The 27,080-nt window shown below is 42.7% G+C and overlaps 1 protein-coding gene across 3 annotated transcripts in view; it reads right to left on the minus strand.

The window, feature by feature from the left end:
- Window positions 1–10,532: 10,532 nt before the first annotated feature.
- Window positions 10,533–27,080, minus strand: part of GABRB1 (gamma-aminobutyric acid type A receptor subunit beta1) — a 261,371-nt gene continuing 244,823 nt past the window's right edge. For all 3 annotated transcript variants that reach the window (XM_073342125.1, XM_073342127.1, XM_073342128.1), the window contains one exon: window positions 10,533–11,165. In XM_073342125.1, the coding sequence (XP_073198226.1) occupies window positions 10,818–11,165 (348 nt within the window). In that variant the 3' untranslated portion in view covers window positions 10,533–10,817. The remainder of the gene's footprint in view (window positions 11,166–27,080) is intronic.

Below are 27,080 nucleotides of genomic sequence, written 5' to 3' on the forward strand. Positions count from 1 at the left end.
TAAGAAAGTAATGGTAGATAGACAAGGCCAAAAGGGGATGATTGTGAGACTGGCACCAGTTCTGCCCGAGGTAGCAGGTTATCGTAACTTAAAAATTTAAGAAGTACAAAAAGAGCTATAAAATAAAAAGTGACATGTCATAAGAAGTAAGCAAAAGACGTAAAGTTCAGTCTAGGCTTCAGTACCACATGAACAGCCCATGGTAACTTTACTTGCAGTTAAGGAATGTCAGATTTAAGTCGCCTGTTTTATTCTGCCTCTGGAGATTAAGTAACTAACTACTCTGAGAAGAACAGGAGTACTTGTGGCAGTTTAGAGACCAACAAATTTATCTGAGCGTAAGCTTTCGTGGGCTACAGCCCTCTTCATCGGATGCATAGAATGGAACATATAGTAAGAAGATATATATACACACATACAGAGAACATGAAAAGGTGGAAGTAGCCATACCAACTGTAAGAGGCTAATTAATTAAGATGATCGATTATCAGCAGGAATAATATCACTATTATTGTAGTGATAATCAAGATGGCCCATTTAGACATCACTACAATAATAGTGATATTATTCCTGCTGATAATCGATCATCTTAATTAATTAGCCTCTTACAGTTGGTATGGCTACTTCCACCTTTTCATGTTCTCTGTATGTGTGTGTATATATATATTCTTACTATATGTTCCATTCTATGCATCCGATGAAGTGGGCTGTAGCCCACGAAAGCTTACGCTCAAATAAATTTGTTGGTCTCTAAACTGCCACAAGTACTCCTGTTCTTTTTGCGGATACAGACTAACACTGCTGCTACTCTGAAACCTACTCTGACAAGGTTTCCTGTTCAGCCCCTGGACCACTCTGTTAATAGTTTGGTAGGATATTATGATTATCCTTTTCATGATTATCGGTACAGGGGCTCCTAAACATATGGTCATATTGTGATTGTAATGCGGGAAGTGTGGATCACAGATCTGTAAATATAGTAAAGAGAGGTAAGGTCAAATGTAACCAGGAAGCCACTGTAAGTATCAAAATTAAGGCCTTTTAATGCGAGAGCCCAAAAAAACCACATTTTAAATTACAGAATTCTGAAAGAATCAGTCATCTAGAATAGCCACCCAGTGGCGCTGGAACATTTTTAGTAGTGGGGGTGCTGCAAGCCTTAGCCCTGTTTGCACCCCTACCCCCCCCCCCCCCAGGAGCAGGGCTGTGTCTTTGGGAGAGGGGACCTGTACTGGGGTAAGAGAGCCGAGGCCACAGCTGGGGGTGGGTATGGGGCCAGGAGCAGAACCCCAGGCAGGGCCCAGCAGCCGGGACGCCACGTGTGGGGCCAAGAGAAGAGTCCTGGCCATGGGGCCAGGTGCAGGGTCCCAGGAATGGGCCCCAGGGGGTGGGGCTGGGCATGGGGCCAGAATTGGGGGCCAGGTTGCGGGCCCGGGCATAGGGCCAGCGGCCGGGACCTGAGCCCCAGGTGAGGAGCTGGAGAGCAGAGTGTGGGCAGAGGGCCAGGAGCAGGGCATGGGTCCGGGAAGCACTCCCAGGTTTTATGTGTGGAGCCAGCACCTGGAGAGCAGGGCACGGAGTCAGCGGCCCTGCATAAAACCTGGGGGTGCTGCAGGAAACACTCTTAAACTACAATGAGTTCCCAAGACTAAAACAAGTTCTCAAACTAGACTAAAGCCCACCCAAAAATATGTGTCTAGTGTTGGAAACCAGCTTTATAGTCACTTATCTCAGCCCCTTACTTTAGCCAATTAGTTTAAATGGGAAGCTGCAGTGGTGCTGCCTTTGCAATACTGCATTCCTAACACTAGGTGGTACTGTACAAAGGTATAAATAGCAGCACTTACAAGTCCCCTTATATGACCCATGGAGTCCAACAACTAGCAGCAAACACTGGTCTACCCTGGTTATAGAGAAAATTTTGCCAGAATGCTGCCTCAAGGTAAGAATTCCTCTCTCTGTTTTTAAAGAAAGGGGTAGTTAGAAGGGAGGGAGACAAGCCAACACTGCAATGTGTACACTGTAATTGGGTTCTGTTTTCCCTTAAGACTTTATATATAACTCAATAAGGAGTTTGAATGCAAATAACATAGATTATTAAATTATTCCTTTCATAGACCTACTCCTTAGGTTTTCACATCCTCAGTGACTGCTTTCTCCATCATGTTTCCCCTCCCTTTGCTCCATCCTTATAAGTAACTGTTGTACACAAATGACTTGTGATAGATGGAGCAAGAATGAAAGAAACTACCATTAGCAGAAATTGTATTCTGAATTAATTCAATCCTATGCCCTGGCTACAATAGAGGCAAAGAATAGCTTCTTCACCATTACGTTCTGGAAAGTCCCAATAAATGGAGCTCTTCCAGGTGATAGGTCGCTTGGGGAAAAATGGTTGCGTCTACTCAGGTGTAGAGTTTAGTGTTTCTCATTGCAGACTTTCCGTTATATGTTTTGGATAAAGCTGCTCAGAGTGAGACTAGAGTTTGGTATTTTCTAAGCAGGGTACTACAGTGCTCTATTTTGTCACCTGCCTATTTTCGTCTGTGTCAGAGGTCACCAGGGGAAATGGTTTGGGTTTGCAGTGCCTTCAACATGCTGATGACACTTGTCTCTATGTCTCTTTCACTGGAACTCCATAGTACTACTGATTGTTTTCCTAGGGTCTGGTATTTGGATAAAAGCTAGTTGGGTGAAACTTAATATAGATAAGACATAGCTGATTGTAGGAGTCTATAAGAAAGAAATGCTGGAGGGTGTGGTGGAAATGATATCTGCTCTTTTAATAGAAGGCAAATGCCTACTGTTCGTTACTAATGTTCGCAATCTAGGAGTCAATGGATTTGTGGCTGCTTCTAGATGTCCAGATTACAATGGTGACCCAGAGGGCTTTTTTCCTTCCTTGGTTGGTGAGGAAGTTGCAACTCCTTCCTAATGGGGACTTTGATGTAGTAATTACTTTATCAACTCTAGATGGGATTTTTGGAATGTGGTCTATCTGGGCCTATCCTTGAAGACCACTGGGAAACTTCAGTTAGTGCAGATTCTGTCTGCTTGCTCACTTTAAATGTTTTGTGTATGGAGCACCTTACACCTGAGTGCCACAGAATGCATTGTCATCTTCCAGTTTATTTCCAGGTGCAGTTTAAGGTGTTGAGTTAGATTTATGGTTTGAGTCCTGTGTATCCTGCAAACTTCCTATCTCTTCATGCTCCCCTCATGCCCTGGGCCCGGCAGTTCAGATTAGCTGAGTCACTTGATCTGATAGTGCCTAGATTTGATTGTCTTTGAGGCTGGAGACACAGGGTGTCTTCAGCAATGGGCTCTCCACTGGAATTCATTTTCTCTTCTTGGTTTGAAAGATCTGAAAAATGACTTTCAGAGCAAGTTGTAAGGCCTAACTCAGGCCTTTTGAGGGGTGGATTGGTGTCACAGACTAATTTTTTGTGGTGGTTGATGAATCAATTTATGTGAATTTATAGTCGTTATGTACGTGCAGTTGGAGGTCGTGCTCGGTATGTTATCAACAGAGAAAATTCTGTTTTGTCTTTTTGATATGTATTTCACATGTATTACGGAATGTCGTCTTTGTTTAACATGTATTGGGACAAATTCTGTAATATTTACATCCCTTGCAACACCACTGAGCACTGTGAAAGTCAGCACAGTTTTTGGCCCATTTAATGTATGATGATACAAGAGGGTGAATAGTGCATAGAGCCAGACCTTGGTTGTGTTTCACAGACACAGCTGCACCTGAGTCCTGGCGTGGAGGTGTAACTGTCCGAGGAGGAGTGCAGTCACTGAGCCACCTTGTTATAAGGCCCAGGATGTGCTCCCCCTTGTGCCTAGCAATATGAGGCCTGTCATTGTGATGAATGACTGTGGGAGATAGTTTCACGCAGCTGTATTTTATGGAATGCAAAGACTGTTATCATGTCATCCCTGAGGGTGTGTAAAGAGGGGTAGATAGGCCTCTTGTGTGTGCCTGCCCCCTTGCTCACCCACAGAAGATCAGACACAAGCTGGCACATATTAGCCAGCTTACAGCTACATAGGACAGCTCTATTTTATGTAGAACTTTAAAATATATGTTTTAAAACAGCACTGATTGGGCAATTCTTATGTTTCTTAATAGGAGATTCTTGCCTTTTTAAAATCATGTACCCTTGCTTTGCTTAGCTTGAACATGTTGAGGAACTTTTATATGGCAAGATGCTACTTTCCATGGCAAAAATGGGATGTAAATGACTGGAGAAGGGTGTTGGATCCTTAAACTTGACTCTCTCGCTCTTTCATTCACACACCTTTTTCTCAGCTCTGCACTTCATGGCTCAAAGTCACAGAATTCCAGAATTTTGCACAATAGTGTCTTTCATACTTTGTTTTTGCATCCCTGTCTCTTTTCCTAACAAGAACTGGACATATTCATAGAGTGGCCCTGTGTTATGTGGTGGTTGTATTTGAATGTTTGCTATCATGCGGCTCATTTAACCATTCACAAGTTCTATGAGCTTTAAATTTTTACAAAGTTCAGGTGGTTTTGTAAATCCATTAATACCACAAAACTTAATTCACTGAAGCTGGAGCTTAATCTTGGTCATCTCGTTAGGGTAGCCCCCTGGCTGCTTTTTGTGCTGACTTCATGGTGAAAAAATTTGATGTGCCCTTTTTTTCACTTGGGATACATCAGTTTGCTCTTCAATTCACAGCCTTGTGGCCTGCACTGCAGAGCTGTGTTAGGATAAGGTAAGAAAATATCATAAAAATACACATTTGTGTTATTTTTTGGTGTAAAATGGTTCTCTAAAACATTTTAGCAATAATTAGCTATAGTCGGCCTTAGCACTCTTTTTGTTGAGGGGAAGGGGAGTTGGTGACCAGTGGCCAGTTTCTGTTGGTTGTGGCGGGTAGTTGCTGTTTTTTCTGCATGTCAGAGGCTGCAACCCTGGTCTGGTTCATGGGAGCAAAAACCTGAATAATTTCTGATTAAATATTTGTATTAACAACAAAAAGCGTGAATGCTTCCCTGCCTTAGGGGGTGCTGGTGGGGAGGAGGACTCTGAGGTTACTCTCAGAGAGAGTTCCCCAAATCATCCTGGGGTAGAGTTTGCCTTCTTAGGTCCTTTGACAGGGTTACTGGCCGAGTGGATAGGAGGGGAGCTTGTATATGTTAGACCCTCATGACGTTCTCATAAAATAGGGAAATGTGGTCCAGATAAGATTACTATTAGATGAGTGCATAACTGGCTGAAAGATCATACTCAAAGAATAGTGTTCAGTGGTTCACTGTCAGACTGGGGCCTGTATTTATCAGAGTCCCACAGAGGTCTGTCCTGGGTCTCGTAGTAATTAATATCTTCATTAATGACTTGTATAATGGAGTGGAGAGTACGCTTATAAAATTTGCAGATGACACCAGGCTGGGAGGGGTTGCTAGCCCTTTGGAGGACAGGATTAGAATTCACATTGACCTTTAGAAATGGGAGGATTGGTCTGAAATCGAGATGAAATTCATTAAAGAGAAGGGCAAAGTACTACATTTAGGAAGGAAAAATCAAATGCACAACTACAAAATGGGGAATAATTGGAGGTAGTGTTACTGAAAAGGATCTGGGGAGTATAGTGGATCGCAAATTGAATATGAGCCAACGGTGTGATATAGTTGTGAAAAATGCAAATATCACTTTGGGGTGTATTAACAGCAGTGTTGCATGTAAAACATGGGACGTAATTGTACCACTCTACTCAGCAGTGGTGAAGCCTCAGCTGGAATATTATCTTGTAGTTCTGGGTGCCACACACTAAAACAGATGCGGACAAATTAGAGAGAGTCCAGAGGAGAGCAATAAAAATGATAAAATGTTTGGAAAACCTGACTTATGAGGAAAGGTTAAAAAACCCAGCATGTTTAATCTTGAGGAAAGACGATTTAGAGGGGACCTGATAAATCTTCAAATACGTTAAAGGCCGTTATAAAGAAGGATGATGATTAATTGTTCTCCAGGTCCACAGAAGGTAGGATAAGAAATAATGGGCTTAATCTGTGGCAAGGGAGCTTTCAGGTTAGATATTAGGAAAAACTTGCTAACTATAAGGGTTATTAAGCACCAGAATAGGTTTCCAAGGGAGGTTGTGGAATCCCCATCACTGGAGGTTTTTAGAAAGAGGTTTGACTGGGATCGTCTAGGTTTACTTGGTTCTGCCTCCATGCAGGGTGCTGGACATGATGAGCAATCAAGGTCCCTTCCAGCCCTACATGTCTAATATTCTGTGTGCCAGGATGTTACAAAACATAGTGTGTTGTATTCAAAAGAAATGCAGCCTATAGAAAGTAGAGAATGAAATCTGAGGTGTTTGGAAATGGCAAGTAGCAGTTGCTGATAACTCCTACTTGTACTAGTTTCAGAGTAACAGCCGTGTTAGTCTGTATTCACAAAAAGAAAAGGAGTACTTGTGGCACCTTAGAGACTAACCAATTTATTTGAGCATGAGCTTTCGTGAGCTACAGCTCACTTCATCGGATGCATACCGTGGAAACTGCAGAAGACATTATATACACACAGAGACCATGAAACAATACCTCCTCCCACCCCACTGTCCTGCTGGTAATAGCTTATCTAAAGTGATCATCAAGTTGGGCCATTTCCAGCACAAATCCAGGTTTTCTCACCCTCCGTCCCCCCACACACAAACTCACTCTCCTGCTGGTAATAGCCCATCCAAAGTGACCACTCTCTTCACAATGTGTATGATAATCAAGGTGGGCCATTTCCTGCACAAATCCAGGTTCTCTCACCCCCCTCCAAAAACCACACACACAAACTCACTCTCCTGCTGGTAATAGCTTATCCAAAGTGACCACTCACCTTGATTATCATGCACATTGTAGGGAGAGTGGTCACTTTGGATAAGCTATTAGCAGCAGGAGAGTGAGTTTGTGTGTGTGGTTTTTGGAGGGGGGTGAGGGGGTGAGAGAACCTGGATTTGTGCTGGAAATGGCCCAACTTGATGATCACTTTAGATAAGCTATTACCAGCAGGACAGTGGGGTGGGAGGAGGTATTGTTTCATGGTCTCTGTGTGTATATAATGTCTTCTGCAGTTTCCACGGTATGCATCCGATGAAGTGAGCTGTAGCTCACGAAAGCTCATGCTCAAATAAATTGGTTAGTCTCTAAGGTGCCACAAGTACTCCTTTTCTACTTGTGCTAGGTTCAGTACATGAGGGAGGGATAGCTCAGTGGTTTGAGCATTGGCCTGCTAAACCCAGGATTGTGAGTTCAATCCTTGAGGGGGGCCATTTAGGGATCTGGGCCAAAAATTGGAGATTGGCCCTGCTTTGAGTAGGGGGTTGGACTAGTTGACCTCCTGAGGTCCCTTCCAGCCCTGATATTCTATGATTCTATGTTTGTCTGATTCGAACACCACGCACTATTCAGTGGTGCATTGTTCTGTGCATTTTGAATTTACAGGAAAAGCTGTGTTTTATCACTCTATACCTAAGCTTAACTCAAACATTTTTGAGACAGAAAAATCCGATGTCGTTTATAACACATAATTTTTCTGTGTTTTGTATGCCTTGTTGATGGAATGTTATCACATCCCAAAGAATTCTTGTTACTTACTATGAAAATTGTCTTTAGCAAAACAGCCTGCAAACCTGGTATTGGCTAAAGTCTGTAATTTTGTGTGAAAGGAATCACTATATGTGGATTTTCATTTCAGATTGCTAGCACAGTGCAAGCTTTCACTGTTTAAAAAAAAATCTGGAGTCATTTTAGGCTGGGGGGCTGACTACAGAGTTCATATTTATGATCAGAAGTGACATTTTGATTTGGGTTGCATTTATCTTGAACAATATCAATTTGCACAAAATGTCAGGTTTTACTGGATTGCATCCTTTTTTTAGTCTTGTGAGTGTTTTGTTGTAAAAACTGCAATAAACTCAGCAAAGCTCTTCTTTTGCAATTTCCACACCAGTAGTAACTAGTCCGGGCCCTCCACAGTTAGGACTTTTACTTTCAGAGATTCCATTACATGTAGGGTTGCCAATTTTCTATTTGCACAAACCAAACACCCTAGCCCTGCCCCTTCTCCAAGGCCCTGTCCCCCGTTCAGTACATTCACCTTCCCTCGGTGGCTCACTCTCCCTCACCTTCACTCAATTTCACTGAGCTGTGGCAGAGCTTTGGGGTGCAGGGGAAGATCCAGGCTGGGGGGTGGGGCCAAGGGATTCAGAGTGCAGGAGGGGGCTGCAGGTTGAGACAGGGGGTTGGGGTGTTGCAGGGGGTGCAGCTCTGGGGTGGGCCCAGGGCTGAGGGGTTTAGGGTTTGGGAGGGGGCTCCAGGTTTGGGGGGGCTCAGGGCTGGGGCAGGGGGTTGGGGTTGGGGTGCGGGCTTACCTTGGGTGGCTCCTGGTCTGCAGCGCAGCGAGGCTAAGTCAGGCTCCCTACCTATCCTGGCACCGTGCTGTGCCCCAGAAGTGGCCAGTATGTCTGGCTCCTGGGCAGGGGGGCCACGATGCTTCATGTGCTGATCTCGCCTGCAGGCACCACCACCCAGCTCCCATTGGCTGTGGTTCTCAGGCAGTGGGAGTGCGGAGCTGCTGCTAGGGGTGGGTGCAGCACGTGGAGCCCCATGGCCCCTCTGCCTAGGGAGCTGAACCTGCTGGCTGCTTCTAGGGTGCAGCGTGGTGGTAGGACGGGTAGAGACTAGCCTGCTTTACACCCGCAGCACCGCCAACTGGACTTTTAACAGCCCAGTTGGTGGTGCTGACCGGAGCCGCCAGGGTCCCGTTTTGACCAGGCATTCTGTTTGAAAACCGGACGCCTAGCAACCCTAATGACATGTTCTGCTTTTTTGTGGTTGATGGGTAAGATCTAGGTTTGGGGTGTGATATTGTGCTGCACCTCTCAGAAGTCACAACAAAGAAGACGCAGTCCAGGAGGACTGATTGCAAAGGTGACTTTAGGCCACCTCTGTGCTTGGAATTTGGGGTGCTCTGGGGTTGGAGTAGCCTCAAGGGCTTCTCTAACTTAGTGCCACCTAAAGTGGCTGTCTGTGGGCTGCTCCACAGCCCAGAATTACTCTAGCATAGCAGGCTATGAACACTTCTGCCTCTGATGTGGCCCTTTTCTGTCCCGTAGTCTATGGCTGTGTTTAACCCCATATCTGTCCTGCAGCTGGGGAATTCCTCAAGGAGCCCTTTATGACTCCTTTATGCTGCTAGAGTGGAGGAAAGGGCCACAGGAGCCTGTTCTCTGAGTTGGAAGAAGGGTCAATCCTTAGGATGAATGTCAAAAAATAACTTTTAGATTGCCTTGTCATTAACAACAAAACCATACTAAATGACATAATGTCAACTGGTGGGAAGGCCACCAAATTGAGAATACGAATCCATTCCAGTTCAATGGAGATCAGTTATGAAAGCTTTTAGCTGGCTCTTGTTAAGGGTCATCTTTGTTAGCCACCTGCTTTTTAACTACTCGTGGTATTTATCTCAATATTTGTTTTTATTAGTATGAACGGCAGTTGACATATTCTTCATAGTTATGCAGCATTGTTCAGCCTGTGCATCTTGCTTTCCTAAAAACTTGATGAAATTTTTCCATCACAAAAAGATTAACCTACATTGTCCTCCTGAAGTAGAGCTGTTGTACTAAGCAGCCAAGTAAAACAAGTGGAAAAATATGAAGCAATCCCTAAATAAAGGGAGAGATGAGAGAGAGAAGGCAAAATCCCCCTCAGTTCAGACTATTCCTTAGTAAAATGGTTAGTAACTGCCTAGAATTAATCCATTTAATATTTTTTAATACAAACTTCCAAATTACAAAATGTTGTTTTCAATTCTCTACTTCACTCCTTCATGGAAATAACAGAATTCCAGGTAAGATCAGATCAGCCATTTGCCTGATAAAATTTCAATGGGATTTGAGCCAGGAGTGGTGGAAGCTCCCTATAAGTGAAGAGCCACTGGTGCCTGAACCGTGGTCCCACCCCCGCGCTGCCTCTTCCCCCCCCCACCCCCAAGGCCCCGCCCCAACTCCGCCTCTTCCCCCTGAAACCCCTCCCCCCCATCACTTGCCCTTTCAGCCCGTAAAAAGTGGGAGGGCATAGCCCTCCCACTTTTAAAATGATGGAGCTAGGGGCCTCTGGCCCCCGGTTCCAGTGACCCTGATTTGGGCACCTAGCTCCCTTCTGCTCCTTTGAAAATTCTAGCCTTATGGAAAATTGATAGTTGGGACTTATGTACCCTTGACTGGTACTTCCTGCAAACATTGTCAAAGGCCAGCGCTAGCATAAGTACTCACTTTTGAACAGTACTTTATGTAAATTAGACATAATCTTTATAACAGGTATTTTTCCACGTGTCTTTGAGTCCTGTTTATGCTGGAAAGCTGTAGCTTGTCAAGTGCCCGATTTGAGACAATATACAGCCTTGTTTGACAAGTGTTATTCTACCAGAATGTGGTGGAAAAAAGACAGTCTTTTATTTAACTTAAAAAAATCCAGATTAAAAAAAGTAGGAAAATATCATGGAAGATACACAATTTTTTTGGATAAGTAAAGAAATAGCACTTATTTCCTTGTTGAAGATGCTCTTTAAGAACAGATCTCAAATAACAGTATGCTGGAGTAGACACTGTACTCTTCTGAAGTGAACCTGGCTAAATGTTTTTGGTTTTTTTAAACAAGAACTGTTCAATGGCTGTGTATCTTACCTTGGAAATGTAGCATTATGGCTACTGCAGTCCTTGAGAGTTAACAAAATGAAGGGAAGAAAATAAATCTAGCGATGAGATGATAGGTGCATACATTAGTGGACATAGTAAAGCCAGTAAACTACATTGAAAATAATAAATGTGATAGGAAAGACCATCCTTGACCATTTGTCTATAGAATTAACATCTGTCAGATCTGGAATTTTGACTCTGAGCTGTGATGCTCTTCTCCGTAAGCGCCCCTTTTTATGAACCATCTGCCTGTCCAACGTGCTTCTGCTGTAGAGTTCTCTGCTTGATATGGGTCTTCTGTACTGGATGCTGGCACTGTCATATGAATACATGGTGGCTTTTGGGTCACTGATACCTGTGAACACTTCTGAGCTGCTGATCTCATTTCTTAATTCCAGAGTTGTAAGAAGAATGTTTCCACGGGTATCAACCTGTGGCAAGAAAGGAATGTAGTTTAGATAATTTATCTAGTTAGTTATCATTGCATCAGCATATTTTTTTTCCTCTTGCAAATCTCACTTGATTTTACAAATGAGGAAGCTGCTTCAGAAAGGGTAGAACATCAGTACGATTAAAGATAATAAGTATTACCTGAAGATATTGCTACTGTTCCCCATCTGCCTGATGCTAAAGATGAAATTAATTGTTTAGTGGTTAAATATATTTTATCATGAGACGGTATCTTGGTTTGGGGATTGCTTCATTCAATTAGAGGGCACAGTTGCTCCCCTTTCTAAAATTCTCCTAATTTTACCTTTAAGGCTCAATCTTTGTTATAAAAATGTGACATCCACTTAACAAAGCGTGTCAGGTCATGCTGACATTGTCATGTACTTATGCTGAACATACAATTTTTCTGTTTTTTTGTTTGTTTTACAGTTTCAGGGCTGTGTACTCATTTCTAAAACTTATTGTTGCTATGGTTCATGACAGTGGGCTTCCTTCCCAAGAAAAATGTCCCAGGCTATGGATGTGTCTTATCAACCAGCTCCAGCAGAATGCGTATTAGCCATCTTTTGTAGTGATAGAAATAAGTATAAATGTATATTGTCCTGCATAGATTTAAAGTCTGGGTATTAAAAATACATAGGCTGCCAATGTACGGGTAGAAGAGGCAGGTGAGCTGTTTTTTAGCAAAGAGTTTATTCTATGTGTGAATTAGTGTGAACAAACTTCAGTTTTGTTTTACAAATGTACTAAAATGTTCAATGGATGCTTAATGTGGATGCATTTCAACCTGTTCCTGAATTAGTTGTTTCAACTATATTTTCACTTATTTGATATTCATTATTTGTGCTGTTATGATTGGTCACCTACAGTACATAGCATTGTTGCTGCCCCTGATTAGGTGACGCAAAATTTACAAATGAAGTTAGCACTTCTGGAACAAATAACAAATACTACAGCCATGTATACATCTCAGAACCCTTGTTCATGTTGGTAACATAGGCCTTTGCAAGCCACCTCCCAACCTGGCTGTGAATGAAAAGCAAACAAAAAGGAGTGCCGCTCGGCCAAATTGAATAGTTGATTTTATATTCACTAAAATGGTCACAAATGACACCCTCCCCCACTCTTCACCCTTCTCAAATTTGCATGTACTCCTGAGTGGTAAAACTTCTATTGGTGTAGGAATGCTTTTGGCCTCTCCAGGATAATGTCCTAATTTTGGAAAGTGTTAGGAATATAAATATTTGAGAAATCTCCTATAATAGTTCATATTAGACAAAGAATCATTCTAGGATTGCCAACTTTGCAATATTTAAAAACCAGACACTCCAGCAGGAGTGCCAGAACCTCCCCTGCCCCACACCTTCCCCCTGAGGACAAAGCCCCACTCCTGTCCCACACCTTCCCCCCAAAGCCTTGTCCCCCGTTTGCTCCTCTTTCCCCCTCCTTCCATTGCTTACTGCCTTTACCCTCTCCCCACTCCCTGTGTGGGTCGGGATGGACTTGCCTGCAGAGCCGGGGCTGGAGCTGCCTAGTGCAGGTAGGAAGCAACCTTGGCTGAGTAGGGGCTGGCGAGGGTGATGACTCAGTCCTCCCTGCTTCTCCCACCTGCAGTAACCGGACTTTGGGTGTCCAGCCAGTAGATCTGACCAGACACCAGCAGGTCCCCTTTTCGACCAGATTTTTTGGTCAAAAACTGGTCACCCTAATTCATTCAGGAAATAGACTTCAGACATACGATTTTTGAAATCTCTTCTTTCAGTTTTGAGTATCAAAGCTATTCTCTTACCACTGATTGAACAGGGACCCAACCTACATTGTTTCCTTGGAACACTCAGAAACTCATTTCTTCAATTTCTACAGGTCACTCCAATATTTGTAAAGATTAGGGCAGAGGCTCCCAAACTGGTCAGTGGACTACTGGTGATCTGTGGAGCAACATCTGGTGGTCTGCAGAGAACTGGCTGGTCACTTAGGGCCTGGCCTTCAGTGGCAGTCTTATCATTGACGCCAGTAGGTAATGGGATTAGGTCTACAGTGTTGGGTTTTCTTGTTTCCAGTCATTAAAATATGACAAAATACATTAAATATATCCTTAATATTATTTTTCCGTGATAGCAATTGCTGTAGTTGCTACAGGAATGTCATGCAGTTGTGAATCAGTGCACAGTCTGCAGAGTAATAAATGGCAAGGAAAGGTGTCCCCAAGAAAATCTTTATTTTTTTTATTTTTAATGTGTAGGCCTCACAATGGAAAGGTCAGCGAACCTCTGTATTAGGAACTTCAAACAACTCTTAGGAAATACCAGTTGCACAAAGAGGCTATCAGTTCTTGCATTATTTCTAAGTAATGGATGCTGTTCTCACAGTTTTTTTTTCCTTTAGATCCTCCTCCTAGACTTTTGTAACATGTTAAAATACAATTTTAAAGCTTACATTCAATAGTTGATCCTGTTGCATGTAGCTATAGATTATGATTTTATCACTATTTGAAGAATATTGCCAGAGTGAAACTCTTTTCCAGTGTCATGCTAAGTTATTTGTTCATGCTGTAATCATCTCAAGGCAAGACTGTCATGATTTTTTTCCTAGCTGGAGTGCAGTATTTGATAAATCCACAGGATGCAATTATGGCTGAATGGCTACTTTCTAGCTTCAAATTATTATGGCATGTCATCCCCCATCCCTCCTCTTTTTCTGCATTGACTTCCCATCATGTTTCGTAGTCAACTTAAAATACTTGACTTTTAAAAGACCCAAGGACTTGAGATCTTCATACAATACAAGTTTAGGGACCTCGAGAGCTCCCTGTACTGAGGCAGGATCAAGTAAACCTAGATCATCCCTGACAGGTGTTTTTTCAACCCATTCTTAAAAATCTCCATGTGGAGGATTCCACAACCTTTCTTGGTAGCCTATTCCAGTGTTTAAGTACCAGTATAGTTAGACCATAGATATCTAACCTACATCTCCCTTGTTGCAGATTAAGCCCATTACTTCTTGTCCTACTCGACTTTAAGCCATAAAGTTACCATAAAGAATTGGAAGTTTCGGATTCTGTTTTTCTTCATGGAATTTCTTGAAGGAGGAAAGAGATGCAAATATCAGAGAAGGAAGAATCCACCAAAAATGAAAAATGGTTATGGCTGGAGTTAAGGAAATGTCATCCAGAAATTACTTTATTTCAATAAATCCATTATAAATGTAAAAGAGTAAAAAAAATAGGGTATGGATGGTTCAGGCAAGAATTCTGTGTATTTAGTAGTTTAAAAAAAAAGTGATTTTTAAATGATTACAATTAGGAGCCAATTTTGGAACTGTGAAGAGAGACCATATAGTAATGATATGGGGGAGAGCAAAGAGGAGGGAAAGGGCTATATCATTCTATTAGTCCACAATGCTGTTAGCTTGTCTCATTTAATTAAGTATTTTAAACATCTTTTCAAAGGAGGTATTGAATTTTCTTTGTATAATTTTTTCCAACTGAGAAGTAATATTTTTGCCTGTTCTTCAAAAACCAATAAGAGGCTCTAGTTGCCATTAACAGTTGTTTATCAACATAAATAAAGATGAAACCCAGCAGCATCCGCCATGATAAGTAAAGAAGAAATTATAAGAAAAATGCCAAATCCTCCCTAACAATTACTCCTGTAACAACTTCTCCTGAGAATCCTCCATAAAAATGAGGGGCTTTTCCCTGAAGGGCAACATGTTCTGGCTGTATCAGACCAAGTTAAGGAGTGAATTGCAAATTCAGAACACAGTTACATAGAGAATGATCTGCCACTAGCTCCCTCTGTTTTTACTAGAGGAGCCTTCTGCTTCAGAGTCACCACTAACTGCAGTGGTATGGCATGGAGAGTGAAGCAGTCTCTCAGACAGGTTCTAGGACATGTAGGGCTTTGTTCCTGTAAGGCAAAACCAACACTTAAACTTCATCTAGAAATTCACAAAAAGCTAGTCCAGATCATGAAGCACCAGTGTGATATGCCTGCAGCCAGATATTCTGCTTAACAACCAGGCTGTCTCATCCTACTCCAACTTCAGTTTCTGAACGGGTTTCAGAAAAAGCCCCTAGCTGAGCACATTGCAGAAATCTAGCCTTCAGGTGACACAGTAGCAAGGTATGTTTGAAATATCGTAAGTTGTAACTTCCTGGTCAGATGCAAATGATGAAAGGCTGTCTTGGTTGCTGATCATCCAACCATAATTGGAAATTTAATCAGACTCCCAAGTTGTGAAGACAAGGGATAAGTGGTGTACAACCACACTCAATAAAAGGGGAAGGTACAACCTTTACTATATCTTCCACTTCCTTCCACTAGCCCTCCGTCACTTCTGTTTTATCTGGATTGAGCTTCATCCATCCAGTTGTTTGTCATCCGTGCCCCAGTCTCAACCAGACGCTGAGGAAAGCGATCTGCATCACTTGAATGAGAAAAGATACAGCTCAGTGTCATCTGCAAACTGATGACACTAAAAGCCATGCAAGGTACTTTCAGTCAAAAAGGAAGATAAAGCCCCTGTCCCAAGGAGCTAAGAGTCTGACTGAGAACTAGACACAAGAAAACCTTTGGAGGGAGAAAAATGTGACTGTATATTAAACTGGGAAATAAAGCCTCACAGGGCTTGTGAAGGAGCTGAATATATCTCATGGCTGTTTGTTACTGTATAATCCTATGTGTAAATTAAGGGTTTTTGAGTTGTGTAATATAGAATCAGTTGCAACAGTAGTGTAAGCATCATTAAGTTACTCTATTATAGCTTCTCCTTATAAAGACAAATAACTCATAAGTGCTTACAATTTAAATTGATTCACATGGATGCTTCCTTGTAAACTAATATACGCTCACAGTTTATTGCAAGCCAAGTGCCATATGAATTGGTGCTTTAATTTAAGTGTTATGATCCTGTTACATTTTTAAATGAGTTTTTAAATCATTTTAAGCTTGCTGATTTGAATAATCAGCAAAGCAATTCACCACCTTAGAATTATAGGTTTTACAGTTCATAGCAAAGTGTTTATGATCTCTAAGAAAAATATCCAAGAGAAGCAAACTAGTTCATATATATGTAATATTCTCTGATCAAATGATATGGAACTAGGTCATCAGAGGATTTGACCCCTGTGTCTTTAATAGTCATTTCAGGGTGTACTAAACTTCAGATCAAAATACTGCTTTTTAAAAATCAAAAGTATAGCAGATGTTTAATTACTGAGGCATAACAAGAATCTTGAAATAATAGGCAACTGCCAAAAGAAATCTCCAAAAGAGACTTGTTTGCAGAACTGTCATCCCTGACTACAGAGAGAATCTTTTATTTAAAAATGTCTTAGCTCAGACACTTTGCTTCTGTCCCCAGACCTGAAGAAGAGCTCTGTGTGGCTCAAAAGCTTGTACCTTCCACCAACAGAAGTTGATCCAATAAAAGATATTACCTCAGCCAACTGGTCTCTCTCATGGCTACAGCGACACTGGCTACAGCGACACTACACACAATCCCTGACTACATTAATTTTAGATGGAAATATCTGTTATAAATTTCAAATTAAAACTAGGTAGATTTAGTTTCTTTAAACAATAAATAATTAAAAAATCTTACCACCACCCAGACCTAACTCTGGACAACAGTTGGTTGTGCCTGGGGTAATGTGCTGTCCTAAGAGCAGCCTAGGAAGCAGATTCTGACTTGGTCACAATCTGCCTTTCAATTTGGGGGAACACATCCCAGCCCTATACCTAGTGCAGATTACATCCCCTGGTGCACAGGCACATTTGTGCTGGCCAGAATACTAGAGGTTGTGGGGATGCAACCAAGGCTCTGCCCACTCCGTGTTTCTGCCTGCCCACTCTTCATCCACTTGCAAGAGAGAGTGAGTACACCCGACTCCCTTACTCTCCTAAATGGATACGCAGGATGCACCATGACCTGCCTCACAATGCATATTACTAGTTTGGATTAACCCCCAGTATAACCTTTCAGATATACTCCTGGTGATCTATAAATAGAATAGAATGCTATCTAGGGAGAGAAATATTGCCGTTACCCTTTACAAACATTTTGACTTCACACATACGTAACCTTGGAAATGTTAGCCAGGATTTTAAAGTGATGCTTGCCTTGCAGAGAAACCTCTTTGGGGGATTTCTTTGAGGCATCTCAAATTGGGACATCCAAAATCACCAGTCATGTCTGAAAATCAAGCTGTGTAGAGAGATGGATATCTGACATTTTGCTTAGTGAATTACATGCAACTTTGCCCATTTAGGAATGAATGTAAACTAAATAATTTCCTACAGTAAGCCAAGGACATTTGCATAAGTACTTACATCTAGAACATACATACAAATCTGTAATTTTACTTCTGTGAGACGTCTCAATGACTTCATTGGGATTCTGTGTGTGTAAGCATGTGCAGGATGGGATCCAGATAGAGAATGATTGTTCCTATGATTAAAGGATAGGACTGACAGTCAGGAGAGATGGGTCAGTCTTGGAGTTACCTTGGGTAAACTCTGAGTCTTAGTTTCACCATCTATAAAATGGGGATATAATGCCCTATCCAGTGATAATCTGAACCTAAATTAACTTTAGTAAGTCACTGTGCAAGCCTCTGATGACAGTGGCTATGGAAATGTAAAGTATAGTTACACTGTTGGGCTGTTATCTGAAGATGACCTAAATGGTTTATAAGGAGAATTATAAAATGTGATTGAGCTGATCTCTTGCCTTTGTAAAAAAAAAATAAAAAAAGTTTAAATATCCTTCACATTTCAGACAAATGATGTAGTTTACATTGAACATTTCTTTATAGTGAAAACCAGGCCTGAATTTCCCCAACACCCCCCCTCCCAGGTTTGTGAACTAGTTACATGCAGTGTTGCCAATTAGTGATTGTTTGGACATTTGAATTGAAATTGAAACATTAATACACACTTTAAAAACATATAAAGTGTATGATAAAACACGTGTATCTGAAAAAGTGTAATAGATTTGAAAAGTATTAACATAGACTAGCTTCCTTATACAGCTGTTGTTTTTTATGACCATGTCAGTGCATTCATTTTGGCATGCTGGCCAGCCTAATAACTTCAAATTATGATTTGTAAGCAAAGTCTAAATGAGCTCTCCCCCTCAGTTAGTGATAAGCTGGCAGCTGGGGGGAAAGGCATCAGGACCAGATTGTATTTACATTCACACCTAATCTACCTAGGTATCCAGCAAACGGAGCTGTGTTACCCAAGTGATAGATTTTGGCTGGGGTTGGGTTACAAATCGCTTGAATGCGGGGGGTGATGAAATGTTGTTGTTCTTATTGTATGAGTAAAGGGCAGTAGAACTGTACTTAGCCTGTGCTGATTGAGGGCATCAAGAGAGAGGGTGAGGGCAGGTGTTTTGCTTGATGGTCTGCCTGAGTAGCAAGTACTATTTGACCTGCCCCTCTCCACTGTTTAAAGACAGAGCTGATTAGGCTCCATAGATAGTCTTTTGTTTTGTTAAGTGACCACTACAGCTGAAATCACTGATAATCAGGTCTCAGTGCTTAGACCTGCTGTGGGACAGTATTTCTGTGGAAGAGACGGCCCAGTCTGCACTAGCAGCGAGGTTCCCCCACGGAGAGCTCAGCTGAAATCACTGAAAGCTGGGTGGAACCTCAAGAGAGCAACTCGCAGAGGTCACAGTGGCAGGTGGCAGCAGAAGGTGACCGCGCAGGGCCATTGGCAACAGAGCAATGGCATGAATGAACAACAGTGACCAGAGTGAACAGTGAGCAGCTGGAGGAACGAGCAAGGTGCCTTCTTGCCCCCGAACTGGGAGGTGAACTGATGTGAAAGCACCTCTGAACTCTGAGTCTCTATAGACCAAGGACAACACTGGTGAGTGTTAATGAGGCTGTTAAGAATGCTGGAGACACAACACAGTTCATGCGAACAAACATGGCTGTGGCATCATACTTTCTATTTAAGCAAGAGATACCACACACTACAAACTGGAGGCCAATGTTAAGTGCACTGTCACTTGTTCATCCTGAAGTTGAACACTGGTTCCGAACAAGACCAGCAAATGCTCACTATCTTTCTGCAAGAAACTCAACTGACTGGCTAGACGCATGTGGTGCAACAGTGAAAGACTCAACAGTTGAAAAAGTGAAGAACTCTATCACCACATTGAAAAAAATTTGCATACATGGCTGATGAATGCACTGATGCAAACGGGTATTAAGTCACTGTGTACATTATCTTGATGTCAATGGTAGGCCAGTAGATGCATTTCTAGATGTTCAAGTTATGGAAGACACATTGGCTGCATCTGTGACAACCCACATCTTAGAAGAGTTAAATGCTTGTCAGTTGGACCCCAAACAGATGGCTGCTTGTGCATTTGATGGAGCTGCAAACTTCTCTGGAAGATATGATGGAGTACAAGCTTTGCTCAGAGAAAAGTGTAACCCTAATCTCTCCTATACACACTGCAGAGGCCATCTACTCCAACTAGCAGTAGTACGAGCTGCAGACTCTTCAAAAGACATTTAAAAAGCTATAAATTTAATTTCTTCATTATATTCTTTTTTCAGCAAGAGTCCAAAAAGACTGAATATCTTGGAAAATATAGAAGAGACACTGACTGAAGTTCAAATTTGTCCAACCTGGGAAAACCCTTTGGCTTTCTCATGAGTGATCCTTGGCTGTTGTCTTAAAAATTACTCCAGACGTTACTACTAGCTTTGGAAAGCATCTATGAAGATGGGATGAATCTAAGTAGTGAGGCTGGTGGATTACTTTTGCTATTATGTTCAGAGACTACTATTGCCATTCTTTCTCTTGTAAGCGTACTGTTGAAACCACTTGGGTCATTAAACAATGCCATCCAGGCATCTGCTTCAACAGTAGTAGATCTTTGTCCAGCAATAGAAGCTACATTTGGATCAATCAGAGAGCTATCCATTGAAAAAGTACTGGAAGAAGCAAAGACTTCAGTCCAGAAGTTGACCAACGAAGGCATTTATATTGAATCCTTAAGTGAAGAGGACAAGAAGTGTTTGTTAAGACAACTGAAAAAGTACACAGACTTGATTCTTAAAAATCTAAAACAATGACTTCTAGATTCGACTCAACCTCTACATAGCTTTTACAGATCCCTGTCCTATAAAACACCAACAGTTGAGTGGAATGAGGCACTACCAGCAATGGGGCTGCCATGTGCTCAGGACAGAATAGAGAATTTGAACAGAGTGGAATATCATATGTATGAATGAACGAATGAAGATTTGACTTCAACTTCTTTTTTATCATCACTAGTGGCTCGACCTGATCTTTATGCTATGTTTCCTGGGATGAAAGAAGTAGGAATTCATCTCTTGCTACTCCCAGTCACAGCAGCTACAGTTGAGCATTCTTATTCATCATTGAATAGAATTTTATGTTCTGAAAGAAGTCGCCTTCTGCCTGATCATGTAAATGAACTCACGAGCATATCAATTGAAGGAATGGAAGTACTGGACACACGAGAAGCCACCAAAGATGAAAGCATTGCATTCAAGAAATTCATTAACAGAGTTGTGCAAAATTATAACAAGAAACCAAGAAGGATGTAGATGATGTACTTCATAGAAGGCTTGAGTAGCCAACTTTAATTTGTGTGATTTTAAAACATGCGTTAAATCTAGTAAAAATGGTCTTTAAACATTTTTCAGTTTTACTATGGTGCCATACAGCCCGCCTTCACCCTCACAGTCTCACCTCTTATCGGCCCTGACCTCCACCCCCCCACCCCACCCCAATTTCAATTCCTGGGGAAAACACTGGAGAAAACACATCACTTTTAGTCTCTGCTGAATTTACAATTTTTTTTAGTCCGCTCTGTTTTTCACTCTAAGCCCTGGTCTACACTATGGGGTTAGGTTGAATTTAGCTGCATTAGGCTGATCTTAAAATGAATGCGTCTACACAACCAACCCCATTCTGTTGACCTAAAGGTCTCTTAAAATCCACTTCTATACTCCTCCCTGTCAAGGGGAGTAGTGCTAAAATCGACCTTGCTAGGTCGAATTTGGGGTAGTGCGGACGCAAATCGACATTATTGGCCTCCGGGAGCTATCCCAGAGTGCTCCAATGTGACCGCTCTGGACAGAACTTTCAACTCCGATGCACTAGCCAGGTATACAGGAAAAGCCCCGGGAAATTTTGAATTTTATTTCCTGTTTGGTCAGCATGTTGAGCTCAGCAGCACAGGTGACTATGCAGTCTCCCCAGAATCACAAATGAGCTCCAACATGGACCGAAAGGGAGACACTGGATCTGATTGCTGTATGGGGAGAAGAATCTGTGCAGGCCGAACTCCGATCAAAAAGAAGAAATGCTAATATATATGCCAAAATCTCACAGGGCATGATGGACAGAGGCTACAACAGGGACACATAGCAGTGCCACGTGAAAGTCAAGGAGCTCAGGCAAGCCTACCAAAAGACAAAGGAGGCAAACGGTCACTCTGGGTCAGAGCCCCATACTTGTTGCTTCTATGATCAGCTGCATGGCATTCCAGGTGGGGACCCTACCACTACCCCACCACTGTCCGTGGACACCTGCAAGGGGGGAGTGTCTCACAACAGGGAGGAGGATTTTGTGGATGAGGAAGAGGAAGAGAATGCACAGCAGGCAAGTGGTGAAGCTGTTCTCCCTGGCAGCCAGGACCTTTTCGTCACCCTGGAGCCAATACCCTCCCAAGGCGGGATCCCCGACCCTGAAGCCGGAGAAGGCACCTCTGGTGAGTGCACATTTGTAACTACCGTACAGGGTTTAAAAGCAATAGTATTTAATGTTTGATTTTCCCTGAAGAATTGGGATGCATTCGCAGCCAGTACAGCTACTGGAAAAGTCTGTTAATGTGTCTGGGGATGGAGCGGGAATCCTCCAGGGACATGTCCATGAAGGTCTCCTGGAGGTACTCTGAAAGCCTTTGTAGAAGGTTTCTGGGGAGGGCTGCCTTATTTCATCCTCCACGGTAGGACACTTTACCACTCCAAGCCAGTAGCAAGTAGTCTGGAATCATTGACGCCCAAAGCATGGCAGCGAATGGTCCTGGGTTTTGGTCACATTAAAGCAACATTCAGGCTATATCTTTCTGTGTTAGCCTCAGGAGAGTGATATCATTCATGGTCACCTGGTTGAAGTAGAGGGATTTTTGTAGGGGAACAGTAAAAGGACCCCAATCATGCTGAGTTGTTTGCACTTGGCTAAAAGGGATCATCCTGGAGAATAGCCCTGCGGTGCAGGGAGAGGTTAGGGGATCATCCCAGAGAATAGCCACACAGTAGGGGTAGGGGGAGGTGTGTGCTGCACATCCACCCAAAAACCACAGCCCCTCCTTTTAAATGTGAAACCTAACTGGCATTGCAAGCTATGGGAAAGGATGGCAGTCTGAAACCATTCCCACATTTTATGAAGGTGAAAGAAGCCAACCCTGTGTACCAAAAGGCTTACCATGGCTGCCTGGAAACCAAATTCTGTTGCCCAGCTGTTTGTGATGTGTCTCCATACCAGCAGGTGCTCAATATAAAAGGCAAAATGCGACCTTGTACCTAAAGCACATGTGCTGTCTGCTGTGAATTGCTTGATTCACTGTGAAAGAGTCTCCCATTTGTTCTCAGAAATGTATCATCTTAAATTTTACTCTCTTTTTATCTCCCCCCATGTGCAAATGTTTCTATGCTCCCTCTATCATCTGTGTCCCTGAGGTTACCGCAGATTAGAAGGCAAAAAAAAAAAGCACTCACAATGACATGTTTTCCGAGCTCATGCAGCCCTCCCGCACAGCTTAATGCATGGAGGCATTCAGTGGCAGAGACCAGGAAAGCATTAAGTGAGCGTGAAGAGCAGAGGCAGGAGACGACGCTGAGGCTAATGGCGGAGCAAACAGACATGATGAAGCATCTGTTGGAGCTGCAGAAAAGCCAGCAAGAGCACAGACCACCGCTGCATCCATTGTATAACTGCCTGCCCTCCTTTGCAAGTTCCATATCCTCCTCACACAGATGCCCAAGAACACGGGGGGAGGTTCCGGTCACCCAGCCTCTCCACTCCAGAGGATGCCCAAGCAACAGAAGGCTGTCATTCAGACAGTTTTGATTTGTAGTGTGGCTACAATAAGCAATGTGGCCTTGTCCTTCCCTCCTCCCTCACCCCACCCCACCTGGGCTACCTTGTCAGTTATCTCTCTCTTTTTTTTTTAATTAATAAAGAAAGAATGCATGGTTTCAAAACAATAGTTACTTTATTTCCTTTCCCAGCTGTGATCGAAGGGGGGACAGTGGTTGGCTTACAGAGAATTAAAATTAAAAAAAGGGGGCGGGTGTGCAGCAAAGAAAAACACACACAACTGTTACATCGTAGCCTGGCTAGTCATGAAACTGGTTTTCAAAGCCTCTCTGATGTGCAGCGTGCCTAGCTGTGCTCTTCTAATTACCCTGGTGTCTGGCTGCTCAAAATCAGCCGCCAGGCGATTTGCCTTAACCTCCCACCCCACCATAAACGTCTCCCCCTTATTCTCACAGATATTATGAAGCACACAGCAAGGAACAATAACAAGGGGAATGTTGGTTGCACTGAGGTCTAACCTAGTCAGCAAACAGCACCAGCGAGCTTTTAAACGTCCAAAGGCACATTCTACCACCATTTTGCACTTGCTCACCCTATAGTTGAACTGCTCCTTACTACTGTCCAGGCTGCCTGTGTATGGCTTCATGAGCCATGGGAGCAAGGGGCAGGCAGGGTCCCCAAGGAAAACTATTGGCATTTCAACATCCCCAATGGTAATATTCTGGTCTGGGAAGTAAGTCCCTTCTTGCAACTTCTCGAATAGCCCTGAGTTCCTAAAGATGCGAGCTTCATGCACCTTTCCCGGCCATCCCACGTTGATGTCAGTGAAAGGTCCCTTGTGATCCACCACTGCTTGCAGCACCATTGAGAAGTACCCCTTGCGGTTTATGTACTGGTTGGTAAGGTGGTCTGGTGCCACGATAGGGATATGCATTCCATTTATCACCCCCACCACAGTTAGGGAACCCCATTGCAGCAAAGCCATCCAGTATGACCTGCACATTTCCCAGAGTCACTACCCTTGATAACAGAATGTCAGTGATTGCATTGGCAGTGCCTACAGTAGGCTTGCCCACTCCAAATTGATTCCCGACTGACCGGTAGCAGTCAGGTGTTGCAAGCTTCCACAGGGCTATCACCACTCGCTTCCTAGCTGTCAGGGCAGGTTTCATATTGGTATTCCTGCGCTCCAGGGCAGGGGAAAGCAACTCACAAAGTTCAAGGAAAGTGGCCTTACCCAAGCGAAAGTTTCGCAGCCACTGTGAATCATCCCATACTCGCAACACTATGCGGTTCCACCAGTCTGTGCTTGTTTGCCGAGCCCAGAATCAGTGTTCCACTGTATCAACTAGCCCCACTGCCACCATGATGTCCCAGTTGCCACAGCCCATGCTTTCAGGAACGTCTGTGTCCATGTCCTCGTGCTGGCATCTCTTAGCCTGGTTCTGCAAATACTCCAGGATAATGCACGAGGTTTTTACAATGCTCACAACAGCAGTGGTGATCTGAGCAGGCTCCATGCTTGCCGTGGTATGGTGTCTGCACGGGTAACCCAGGAAAAAAGGCGCAAAACAATTGTCTGCCATTGCTTTCACAGAGCTTTTCACATATACCCAAACCCACCTGTGACAATGTTTTTGCCCCATCAGGCACTGGGAGCTTAACCCAGAATTCCAATGGGCAGCGGAGATTGCGGGAACTGCGGGATAGCTACCCACAGTGCACCACTTCGTGAGTTGATTCTAGACACGGTATTGAGGACGCACTCCACCAGCTTAATGCACTTAGTGGGGACACACACAATCGACTGTATAAAATCGATTTCTAAAAATTGACTTCTATAAAATCGACCTAATTTCGTAGTTTAGACATACCCTAAGAAAACTTCAGTGAAGCTGCTTAAGACCTAAATCATGACAGACCACATATGCATGAATCTTCATTAGTGATATCCCTTGGGGGTGACTGCTCAGTAAAGATTAAAGAAACTCAAGCTAGTACATTTATCTAGAGGATGATGAATGCTGTATCAAGCTTTGTGGCTTTTAAGCAACACTGAAAGACAGTCCAAAATAGTTTTGGCTGCAAGTAATGTACATATGCAAAATATATTGCTGATGGCTGTAAAGGGTACTCAGACATCTATAGAAACAACCTAATATGGTTCTCTCATTGCAATTTATTATCAGAGGACTAGCCTCAGAAACTTTCAATTTTGTCTAGAGTGAATTGAGTTCATCCATTGCATATAAATGACTGAAGGATGTAATAAATTTTTCTTTGAGTTCTGAGACAAAAGTTTAGGACCAGATTTTAAGCCCCTTACACGTAATAACCTGCAGTTAGGCACAAAAATAATCACATTATAGTCAGTGTGTAAAGGTGTTGCAATTTGCCCCTACACTGTGATAAAAGACCGATGACACGGCCACAGCTGGCCTGGGTCAGCTGACTCAGGCTTGCAGGGTTTGGGCTGCAGGGCTATATCATTGCTGTGTAGACATTTGGGCTCTGGGACACCCCACCCCTCGTTGGGATCTCAGAGCCCAGGCTCCAGACCAAGCCCAGAGGTCTACACAGCAATTTTACAGACATGCAGCCCAAGTCAGCTGATCCAGGCCAGCCATGGGTCTTCTGTTGCAGCGTAGATATAGAATGGTGAAGGGAATATGAACTGAGCTTCAAAGGTGAGATATCCTTTTGAAGTTTTTTTAACAGTTACTCATCTACAAATAGAAACATACACCTTACAAGTGTGTTACTCCTTTGGCTGTTTTGTCCCAGATATCCAAAGCTATAACTAGCTCTCCATGAAAAGACAATAAGAGGACAGGGAGATATAAAGGATTTTTAAAATATTTTATCATCAAAAATAGAACCAAGAACAATGAGAGCTTATTTGTAATGAATAAAAAAAATTCCTTCATCTATAAAAATGTTAAAATAAAAATGGCACATTGATGTAGGACTGTGGTGATCCTGGATTCCTCCTCTGTCAGGTTGAGGAAGAAAAAACACCATGTGTGGAACATTACAAGGTCATTATCTGCATCCAAATTTATTTGAGCATAAACTTATCCAGTTTCTCTTTCAGGTGCTGGTTCAATTTCATAATCAGTTCATTGGATGTCTCACTATGCCATTAGATATGCTGAATTTGCTGTAGGAAGAAACTCATCCTCCTTACCTAGGGCACATCTCAGGTAGAAATAAGTAGCACTATTAACCTGGAGAAAAGGAGAAGAACTGTTATGTGTACATCACTGTTGTTTACAGTGGTAACTAATATGGATATATGACATGGGTCAATATGGTAGAGGAAGCCATATCTTGTGATTGTACATACTTACTGCTGCTCTTCTCTCACCCTCTGAAATCAGCTTCCTATATTTTGGTACTGACCGCTGAAATATGAAAGATATAGGGAAATTCTGTAGATTAGGGCTCAGATGAACTACTCCAGCTCCACCAGTTCCGCCAATTAGCTTCCAACCTGCAGCTCTGATCATGTATTCTTCCTATGTAAAACTGAAAGATAAAGCCAACCTTAGAACATCAATATTTTCCATACTGCAAGCCAAAAGGATACTTACGAGGATCATGCATGCAGTATGTCTACAGTCACCAATACAACAACAAAATCATTAATTGACAGATCTCTTTAACAATTAATTTAAATGCCTGTGTGTCACAGGCATATGTTGAGTGTGTGTAAAAGGCAATTCAATTAAGCAATTGTCTGATACAGACGTTCTTAATTTCTGTAATATTTCTGCCAGTTTACGATCAAAGTGAAAG

Source organism: Lepidochelys kempii, chromosome 4, assembly GCF_965140265.1.
Source record: "Lepidochelys kempii isolate rLepKem1 chromosome 4, rLepKem1.hap2, whole genome shotgun sequence".
NCBI lineage: Eukaryota > Metazoa > Chordata > Testudines > Cheloniidae > Lepidochelys > Lepidochelys kempii.